This window comes from Cibotium barometz, chromosome 42 (assembly GCF_041138505.1).
Source record: "Cibotium barometz isolate CiBa-2024 chromosome 42, ASM4113850v1, whole genome shotgun sequence".
Classification (NCBI taxonomy): domain Eukaryota; kingdom Viridiplantae; phylum Streptophyta; class Polypodiopsida; order Cyatheales; family Cibotiaceae; genus Cibotium; species Cibotium barometz.
This window is the reverse complement of record NC_141087.1, coordinates 5,844,099-5,855,059: the sequence shown is the minus strand read 5'-3', so window position 1 is coordinate 5,855,059 and position 10,961 is coordinate 5,844,099. Positions and strand designations below refer to the sequence as shown.

The window sequence follows — 10,961 nt, the reverse complement described above, 5'->3', positions numbered from 1 at the left end:
ACTATCACATGTATATTTTCTCATCAATATGATCAGCAGTTTTCCAATTTTGTGTTTCTCAAATTTTCCTTGTATATTTTCTCGTCAATATAATATATAATATAATATTTGAGGACTTCTCCATTATTGTATTTGTCAGATATTCTTGTTTTCAGTAATTGTTTCGTGAATTTATAATTTGCCTTTAAGTCTAATCTTCAAACCTTCGTTTACGAATATTTTGTTTGTCAAATATTTTTTATTTTCAGCAAATGTTTATTAAATTAAAATACTTGTCTTTAATCCTTCATGTGATGAGATTCGAACCCTTTGATTGTTAAAGTTATAATATTAATTAGTGCAGCTAATTAATGCAACACCGAAAAAAACCTGAATATGCAACACCGAAAAAAGTTGAGAAGCTATGTTTTTTGTGGATCAATTTATCACGATTTGATGAGGAAGCGGGGTAAGGAGTGGTTATGCTCTGATTATGAAGCAAAAGCTCAAGAAGGTAGCGCATATGATGGCCAGGAGGAGGAGGAGGAGGAGGAGCAGGAGCAGGAGCAGAATGTTGATCACGGCTGGACACCAGAATGGTGCAGGACTCCCTCTAGAGAGACAGAATCCTGGGAGCCGTGGGCGTCGTCGAAGGATGCCATAGCCTTGCAGGAGCCTTTGGCAAAAGAGGTAAGCGACTTGATTCTGTTGCACAGTAAGAGCGGTGAGAAAGGCCACGGGCCTGTGCTCAGCATGGACCCTTCCACAGTCTTGGCTTCTTACAAAGATTGCCGCGAGCGTTTCGTCATGCTTTACTTCACCGGCCTCGCCCATGGCAGGCCCCTCCCTCGCCCTTGTGAGCTCCAGTGCTGGGCCCACTCCGAATCCATGCTGCCGTACGGCATCCAGCACGTGTGGCTTCTGGGTAAGGGCTTTCTTGTCGCTTCTTTACAATCCAAATCCCATGCTGATGCCTTGCTTGCCATGGCTTCCATCTCATGGGGCAGCACCTCCTTGATGGTTTTCCCATACATGCCCTCCTTCTCCCCCGAGTCTGAGCCCATCGAAAACGGATACCCCGTCTGGGCCATATTTTCAAACATCCCCTTGTTCCTGCTCTCCCATTTGAAAGATCTAGCTGCCCAACTGGGCAGTAGCATGATTGTGCCACCATTCCATGAGTACATGACACATGCCTGCTCCCAGAAGGTCTGGCTTTACTGGGACCGGACCAAAAAGGTACCCCCCGATGTGACCCTTGACTTGGGTCCTCTCGGTGCAGTGGTCGTGCAGGTTGAATTTGGCCGTTTCCCGCCCTTCTGCTCCCTATGCAAAAAACCAGGGCATTTTTATGATGACTTGTTGTGCAGTTATCATTAGCATTACCGAGGAGCTATGTAACAAGTCATAGAGAGACTGTGTAGCTCTGTTCCCACAGCAACATTTGTTTTAAGGTTTAATTCAATGCCCCAATCTGTCTGCAAGCAAGTGGGATGTTTGCATGATCTTCATTGAGGACGTCCATGTGCAGGTGTAATGAAGAATTGTATCTTTTTTATCTTAAAAATTTGATTTGCCTTCGTAATTTTCAGCCTTTGTGGTAGTGTAACCAAGAGTTCCTAGTGGCCATACAATTTCACACCCATATAGCAGGTACGCTGTATGAGCTCTGAGACTTTTTATGTGTGTTACAGGTATCTCAAACATCATGAGCGATTTTGGAATTCTGCTTGTTAATTTAACAATGATCTTGAACGTTTTTTGCTATCCGGTAACCATAGCTAAATGTCGTGCCGTTGTATCATAGGTTTGGATGCAGGTTAGTCCGTGATGTGTATGAGGATGTTGAACTATTTCTTGGTACTCAACCTCTAGTTATTGAGATTGAGAAGGCTCTGAACCAGGTTGCTCACTGAATAAAACTTCATGAAGGTTGTTTGGAGTTGCATTTTTGATGCTCTCGATGCAAGAGTTTGCATGCTCATGTGTATGGTCATTAAACCTCGAACAAATGACAGTTTAAAGGTATTGTCCCAATTTGAGTTATTTAATCAGACTCTCTAGTAGTGCATTAGGTGGTCCATCCATGAGATAGCAAGAGTCGTTAAAAAGCATAGTAAGAAAGTGAAGCTGGTTCGGTAGGGTGTGGTGTCTTGTTATAGATGTATACAAGGAATTCAGTGAGTAATTGAACTAGTATTTAAATAGACTGTGGAATGAGGTCTGTAGGTTGCTATGTAGTGTTTCTTGCTTTAGCACACCATCTGACTCTACATGTTACACCATGTTTTTGGCCCAGCGAGATGTCAGCCATTAGCATGGATCTTCATATTTGGAATTAGTATGAGGACTGCTTTCGGTTGCCTCTTTGAACACAAAAGTGCTTTCAATGATGTGCTAGTCATACTTAGTATGCTCTGACAGCTCCAACTGACTTGAAAGGTGGAAGTTTATCTTGGTCATGCATTTTACAGGTGCATAATATTTCCATGGTTCACACATGGTTTGTTTCATATTGTGCTTTACACACAGTCTTCTTCAACTGTCCCTTTTCATTCTTACTACAGCCAATGTAGTACACATGGTGTAAGTTCGTTTAAGTGTAGTTTATGTTGAAGTGGATGTGTGTTTATTAGTTAAGGTCTTGGTTCGTTCCGTTCTTACTACAGCCAACGTAGCCTCATGATGTAGTACACATGGTGTAAGTTTATGTTGGAGTGGATGTGTGTTTATTAGTTTAGGTCTTGGTTCATTCCGTTCTTACTACAGCCAATGTAGCCTGATGATGTAGTACACATGGTGTAAGTTAGTTTGAGTGTAGTTTATGTTGGATCGGATGTGTGTTTATTTTTTTAGGTCTTGGTTCCTTCCTTTAACTGCTAGTATGGTGAGTGCTTGTAGTGGGTCCCCACGCTTGGCACTTATTACGGGTGTACCTTTGCATTTCTACATTTTTATGAGCGCAAACGAGGGCCTTAACAATGCATACAGGTGAAGAGAATGCACGTAAATATTTTAAACGATCCATGTTACAAACAACTCTCTGATACTCAAACTCCCCCATGGAAATGGTTGTGAAGTGCTTGAGAGTATGGGAGTTGCTCATTGTGAAGTGGTACACATGGTGTAAGTTAGGTTAGGTTAGAGTGGAGTGGCTAGTTTAGGTCTTGGGTCCTTTTGTTAACCGCTAGGATGGTCAGAGCTTTATGATGGGTATCCAATCTAGAAAGCTTTGCATTTCTATATTTTGAGAGTCCAAGCAAGGTGCCAACAGTGCATATGGGTGAAGAGTGTGCACATAAATTTGTATAAAGGACCAGCAACAACTCTGTGGTGACACAAAAGCAAGTGTGTACACACATGTGCACAAGAAAAATGACATCAAAATTTACTAAGGGTATTGTATCAAGTGTAGAGATTAATTGAACAACTGCATATTTACATCTACACTTGTATACACACACACACAAGAAAAAGGAAATCAAATATAACCAAAGGGCATTCTATCAATTGTAGGTATCAACCAAACAAATGCATATTTACATCTATCCTTGCTACCATGCTTCTTGTTAGAAGGCACATCTTCATGGTTGTGTTATCAAATAACATTCATAACAAAACAAAAAAAGTGAGTTCCAACAAATTTAGATGACTTATAATGATTGTTTCTATGGATAATACAATACTTTTTATACACCTAGAATCATTTCTTTAATCAAACTCTAATAAGCCATTTTTTCTCATTGAGATAGGGGAAGGATCTAGAGAGGTTAGTCATTTTCATCTCTTGTGCATACAATCGAGCCTTAATCAATATATAAGAAGATAAGATTTTCAACACAAGAAACATAGGGAAGTTGTGATTATTTGCATGTTCAGAGGATGTGGATTTCTCCTATTAACCTAGTTGTTACAAGTGTTTAAAGTTTTTCCGATTGGTTTGTGATCAATAGTTTGGCTAGTAGCTACTATGTTGAGATGGGATAGATTTCTCCCTATTAAGCCAGTTGTTACATAAGTCTTTCCTTTGGTTTATGATTAGTAGTCAGGTATGTTGAGATGGGATAGATAAGGCCTAAGATGAACCATTATATTTGTCTATTCCTCCCTCTTTAGTTATCACCTAGAAGACCTAGCACTAGATCAACAAGGGCAATGACAACACCATAAATCTACCCACGCCTACTTAAATCGTCTCCCTCTCACTGCCTAAACTAATACATTGAGTTGGAGTCTCTATCGGAGTAAATGCTCACTACCTCAAGATGAATTTAGGATGGGAGCTCCATAAACTTATTTGTCTTGAGAGAGCTCTTGCTACTGTGTTATGCCTTTTGCATGCTTGCACTTGCTTGTGAGTGTGAGAGAGTAAGAGAGTCAATCCTTCTTGTATGACTACCACCGTGAGTGACACGTTGGTGGAGTGAATGAGGGAATGGAGTGTCCATCCTTCCCATTCTCCTATCCAATACCTAACCATTGAAATGCAAAGAGATGCAATCCACTTGATCTTGCTAGTCTTTCAAGAATAACATCTGAAACCTTGTTTATTACTCAAAGAGATAAGAATCATTTGTTCTTTAAGACTTTCTTTCTCTTCTTGGCAATGTGGGTGCTAGTTTGAGAATTTCTTGCCCAATCTGAGTCACAAAATCCAATCAACTTGATGTGTACTTAAGTGATGCCATACCCAATGGTACCTATTTCTTCTCCCTCTTCACACAGAGGGGGATAAACTCTCATCCACCATTGGGTCCTTTCCATTATATCCTACCTTGGGGCCCCTTGAAATTCCAAGAATTCGATGTTTCTTCTCTCTTCCATCGATTCCATGCCTTCTAGGTTCTCTTTCTCCAAGATTATAAAGTTGTTACATAATAGGGGTAATTTATTCTTTTTGGGGCTATTCTCCTATCTTTGCTCCTAATAACTTCTTTCCCGGGTTGGTAGGAAGTTTCCCCTACCAACTTCTTTCTAGGGTTGGGAAGTTTCTTGAGCTTGCTTGGGTTCTTTTTGCTCCTAGTTTTTGCCCATTTCCACTAGATGAGAAATGATTTGGGTGTTGACGTCTTCTATATGGGTAGTCTCTAGCCCATCACCATAGTAAAAGCATGATTTTAAGCAAGTTCTTGTATAGAACCTTGGCCACTCTACTCATAGTTTGGAATAGCTAATTCCAATTCAATGATTCTCTCCTCTTGGAGTTTTACCATTACAAAAGCTATGCAACTTTGTAGATAGGGCATGCAGCTCTTATAAGATGATGAGACTCATTTCAATGCTGATATAAAGTTGTTTTTATTTTTTCTTTCTTGTTAAAAAATACAAAAAGTTAAAATTGTGTGAATACTTCTAAATTGAGTATACACAAGTACTTGATCTATCACAAAGGACCCCAAAAACACCACACAAGAACATTGATTTGGCTAAAAATCTCAAAAATTGAAAAAACATCTCTGCAACAGTATGCCTACTCTTTATAATAGTGCACATACTTTTTTTGAAATAGGACATGATCCACTGTATATTGCATAAAAAGTTGGTCAAACCATTTGTTAACACATGGTCAATTGACTTGACCATTCAATGTATGCCACATGGCATCTTAACCGTATCGTACCTGCATAATTATAATGGTATGTGTTTGGTTGAAAAAACTTTTAACATTGCAATGCTAAAAGAAAGTGTTGTAACAACACCCATGGCTAGCCTACATAAGGTATTGAGACCCAAGCAAAGGAAAAATAGTGGAAAACCAACTCAAAATTGAAACTTGCATTGTATAAGATACATGGGACATGTATCTGATACTCATCAAATAATGTTGTTCAAAATCATTGAAATGACAACTCCACCATTGAAGGATTCCTTAAAACCAGTTATGGGAAGAGTTGTAAAAGCATCAAAAGTGACAAGCGTGGTCATAGCAGGAGGAAAAGTGATAGAGACAAGAACCATGGGAATGCATACTTTATTATAATATCCCTATGTTCCAATATTCACAAGCGGGTATAGACCAACAATGAATGTTTCAGCATAAGCAATGAAGGCTATTATAGAAACACCCACATCTTGTGACCCCAAGAGCTATAACACCATTTTATGGAATGCCAAGGTAGTAGAAAGACCTCTAGCTCTAACAACTCTAATGGGGGATAAAGTGTTAACCAACCAACCTCGAACGGCACAATTGGAGCCATTTATATGGTAGTTATGTGTGGAGGTAGGGTAATAATGGGCGGGGCACTTTTTTCCCTCCTTAAGAGCGTGTGTACACTCTTATAAGTGTGTGCAAGTGAACTTATAATGTAACTTAACTTATACTTCGCTCATTCTCATCAATCTACTTTGTGTGTTATGCTTGCCTTGCTGCATCTGTGTGTGTGTTCTTTCTCTCCACTCTAACAATTAGTATCAGAACGGGTTCTCTTGGCCCTCACTCCCTTGTTATCTTCTCCTCAAGCTGTTGTTCTAATTGTCTCAAATTGAGTTATCCTCTTAGGTAGAGAAGATATACCCTATAGTGTGCCATTAATTATGTTAACAACTTTTTTATGCATTTCAGGGCTCATTCACATACTGTAAGATTTCCACAGATCATGCTTTGCTGCTAGTCAAAAAGATAAAGGCAAAGCCTTGTCTAAGGGTGGGTATAAATCAAAGTAGAACTAACCCAGTCTTCTAGAAAGGATGTTGAGAAGGGGGTGATAAGCCTAAGAAGAAAGGTAAATATAACTATTGTCAGAATCCAAGACATTACATCAATGAAATGCAAAAAGGGGAGAGAAGAAGAAGAAGAAGAGTTAGACATGGCTTTGGCTGATACATTAGCATGCAAGTGCTGAAAAGGAGTCGTCTTAGCAAACTATGCACATGATGATTGTGCACTGCAGTCATGACCCTTCTATCCATGATGATGTATGTGACTAATCAACATGTTTGGTGTTTTGATAGTTGTGCTAGCAAGCACATCACTTCACAACGTGATTTGTTTTCCTCCCTTGATTCTACTTCTCAAAGAGGCACAATCAACTATCAAGCATGTCTAGTGTTTTGATAGTTGTGCTAGCAAGCACATTACTTCTCAATGTAAGTTTGTTTTCCTCCCTTGAGTCTGCTTCTCAAAGAGGCACAATAAAATGTGCAAACAACTCCTCATATATAATAAAAGGAGTTGGTAAGGTTGTGCTCAAATGCTGTTGCAAATGGTGGGACAATCACTCTCTCATAAGTCTTGTTTATTCTCGAAATTAAAAAGAACTTGCTCTGCCAGACTCTCTGCCATTGCTAATGGTCAGATTTGTTGATGAGAGGTGTACAGTTCATGGCCGGATTGATGGAGACATAACTATGGTATAAGCTATGGGCTTTACAGGTTGGATAAGTATAAGAGATTGGCACATAATGCCTGTTTAGTTTACTGCCACATGTGCTATGAGTAATGCAGAACTATGGCCATGATTTGGTCGATTAAATTTTGGCAGTTTGTTATACCTTAAAAGGCAAGAGATGGTGCTAGAGTTTCCAAATCTTGAGACCCCTATCAAACATGTATGTGAGGGGTGTATTTTGGACAAGATGCAACATGAAGCATTCCTAAAAGATAGATAAAAAAGGGTTACCTAAAAATTGTGGTCCTATGAGGACACCATCACTCAGTAGATATCTCTACTTTGTGACTTTTATTAATGACTACTCAAGGTACATCTCAATGTATCCTTTAAAGGTAAACTCAGAGGTTTTTACATGCTTTACATACTTTGTTTCTATGGCTGAAAATGTGTCTGCATGTAAAGTTCACACCCTTTGTACAGATCGGCGGGGGGGGGGGGGGGGGGGGGGGGGAGTATATATTAAAGGAGTTTCATGCTTATATGGTTGAAAGAGGCATAAAACATCAATGCATGGTGCTTTAGGCACCTCAACAAGATGGTGTGGCTAAGGGAAAGAACATATCTCTCATGGGGATGGCACATTGAATGGTTAACGGTTGGGATCTGTCTCATGTTTTGTGGTTGGAGGCAATTATATATGCCTGCTTATGTGCTAAATGCCCTACCAAGGCCTTGTAGAAAATTACCCTTTGTGAAGCTAGGAGTGGTAGGAAGTCCTATGTGGCTTATTTGACTATTTTCTTATTCTCTTGTGCCGCCTGAGCAACAACGTAATAAGTGGATGATATGGTGGTAAAATGCATTTTTGTGGGATACAACTCAGAAAGCTAAGGATATAGACTCAACCATCTAGCCACAAGGTGGATTTCGTGAGTAGAGATATTGTCTCTGTTGATAAGAACTCATTTTAGCCCATGTTTTCATGTAAAAAACAACAAAATGTATGCTTATATGACATCTTTAATACACTCCTATGTTTGTACAATGTTGAGCACCATATGTGGAGGAAATGAATGCTCAACAAATTGCTACAAATAAACCTATTCTGGCTGAAAATTAGCTTAAATTTTAGCCCACATATCAGCCTATTGATGGATGATGTAGTAGATAACAAAAGGATAGTCATACAGGCCTCTAAGTGTGCCAAAATGTCTAGTGCATACACTACAATAGTATAGCGACTCCTTTGCCTAGTAGGACACATGCATGCTCTCATCATGCATCTTATTCTTTTGTGGATCATGCTCTCATGTCTAGTATATGAAGTGAAGAGGAACTTGTTTTCTTTAAGAAAACACACAAAAATGATCAGTGTATGCAAGCCATGTAGAATGAGTACGAGTCAATCCTAAAAAATGATACTTAGTATTTAGGAGATGCCTGCTTTGGTCACTTGAATTTGGTATTTTGTTGCACCTAAAAGGCAAGAGATGGTGTTAGAGTTTCCAAATCTTGAGGCTCCTATGTCAAACATGTATGTAAGCGGTGCATTTTGGACAAGATGCAATGGGCATCATTCTTGAAAGATGGACCAATAAGGGCTACCCAAAAATTATGGTCCAATGAGGACACCATCGATTGGGGGATATCTCTTCTTTGTGACTTTATTAATGGCTACTTAAGGCACATCTCGGTGTATCCTTGAAGGCAAAGTCATAGGTTTTTACATGCTTTAAAGGCACTATGTTTCTATAACTACTAAAAATGTATTTACATGTAAAATTGGCACCCTTCGTATAGATCGAGAGGGGGAAGTATATATCAAAGGAGTTTTATGGATGTATGCTAAAAGAGGCATAAAACATCAATGCATGGTGCCTACACACCTCAACAAGATGGTATGGCCAATGGGAAGAACATATGTCTCATGTAGATGGCATGTTGAATGATTGAAAGGCTAGGATTTGCCTCATGTTTTTTGGTTGGAGGTAGTTATATGTGCCACTTATGTGCTATATAGATGCCCCACCAAGGTCTTGTATAGAAAATTATCCCTTGTGAAGCTTGGGATGATAGCAAGCCCTATGTGGCACATTTGCATGCATTTGATTGTCTTTCTTATGCTCTCATGTCTGAGCAACAATGTAATAAGCAGATGATACATCGGTCAAATGCAATTTTATGGGATATAGCTTAGAAAGTTAAGGGTACTATCTTTCTACAAGGTTGATTTTGATGAGTAGAGATATTGTCTTTGCTGACAACTATTAGTCCATGATTTTATGTTAAAAAATAGCCAAATGTATGCTCATAAGACATCTTTAATACTTCTACCTTTGTACAATGTTAGACACTATATATCTAGCAAATGAATGATCAGTAAGGAGATGTAAATCAACCCATGTCGGCTAAAAATTAGCTCAAATTTTAGCCCACATATCAGCCTGCTGTTGATGAGGCAATTGTGGATGACGTAGTGGATGAGGAAAGGGGAGCCATATGGCCATCCAAGTGTGCCAAAATGGCTAGTGTAGACACTATAGTGTAGCAAATTAGCTACTCCTTTGAGTATCAAGACACATGCAGATTCTCATCATGCATCTTATTCTTTTGTGGATCATGCTCTTGTCTCCAATATATGTACAATAAAAAGGGACTTGTTTTCTTTGACAAAGCATATGAAAATGATCATTGGATGCAGGCCATGCATGATGAGTACGACTCAGTCCTAAAAAATGACAAGGTGTTTGGGAGATGCCTGCTTTGGTCACTTGAATTTTGGCAATTTGTTGCACCTTAAAAGGCAAGAGAATCCTTTGAAGGCAAAGTCAAAGTTTTTTTACATGCTTTAAACACTTTGTTTCTATGGCTAAAAATGTGTGTGCATGTAAAATTAACACCCTTCGTATAGAACGAGGGGGGAAGTATATACCATAGGAGTTTCATGCATACATGATTGAAAGAGGGATAAAATATCAATGCATGGTGCTTTGCACACCTCAATAAGATGGTGTGGCTAAGAGGAAGAACATATCTCTCATGGACATGGCACGTTGAATGGTTAAAGTCCAAGATTTGGCTCATGTTTTTTGGTTAGAGGCTGTTATATGTGCTACTTGTGTGCTAAACAAATGCCCCACCAAGGTCTTGTAGAAAATTACCCCTTGTGAAGCTTGGAATGGTAGCAAGCCCTATGTGGCTCATTTGCGTGTTTTTGGTTGTTTTTTTATGATCTTGTGCCTGAGCAACAACATAATAAGCAGATGTGATACAATGGTAAAATGCAATTTATGGGATACAACTCAGAAAGCTAAGGGTACTATCTGGCCCACAAGGTGGATCTTGATGAGTAGAGATATTGTCTTTGTTGAGAACTCATTTTATCCCATGATTTCATGCAAAAAAATAGAAAAATGTATGCTCACAACACATCTTTGATACACTTCTACCTTTGTACAATGTTACACACTATATGTCGAGCAAATGAATGCTCAGTGTAAGAAGCTATAAATCAACCCATGTCGGCTAAAAATTAGCTCAAAATTTAGCCACATATCAGCCTACTGATGATGAGGAAATTGTGGATGAGGAAAGGGGAGCCATATAGGTATCCAAGTGTATGCCAAAATGGTTGGTGTAGACATTGTA

The 10,961-nt window shown here is 39.1% G+C and overlaps 1 protein-coding gene across 1 annotated transcript; it reads left to right on the top strand.

Moving 5' to 3' along the window:
• The first annotated feature begins 398 nt into the window (after positions 1–398).
• Positions 399–1,921, top strand: LOC147614108 (uncharacterized). Its single transcript, XM_086780643.1, has 2 exons — positions 399–904; positions 1,674–1,921. The coding sequence occupies exons 1-2, from the start codon at positions 436–438 to the stop codon at positions 1,784–1,786; spliced, it is 582 nt and encodes a 193-aa protein (XP_086636769.1). The 5' UTR covers positions 399–435; the 3' UTR covers positions 1,787–1,921.
• Positions 1,922–10,961: the final 9,040 nt, after the last annotated feature.

Excerpts from the sequence above, each read along its gene's own strand:
- LOC147614108 (XM_086780643.1), top strand. The coding sequence starts at position 436 with ATGAGGAAGCGGGGTAAGGAGTGGTTATGCTCTGATTATGAAGCAAAA. Across the intron at positions 905-1,673 it reads CCAGCACGTGTGGCTTCTGG|GTATCTCAAACATCATGAGC; the intron begins GTAAGGGCTTTC and ends TGTGTGTTACAG.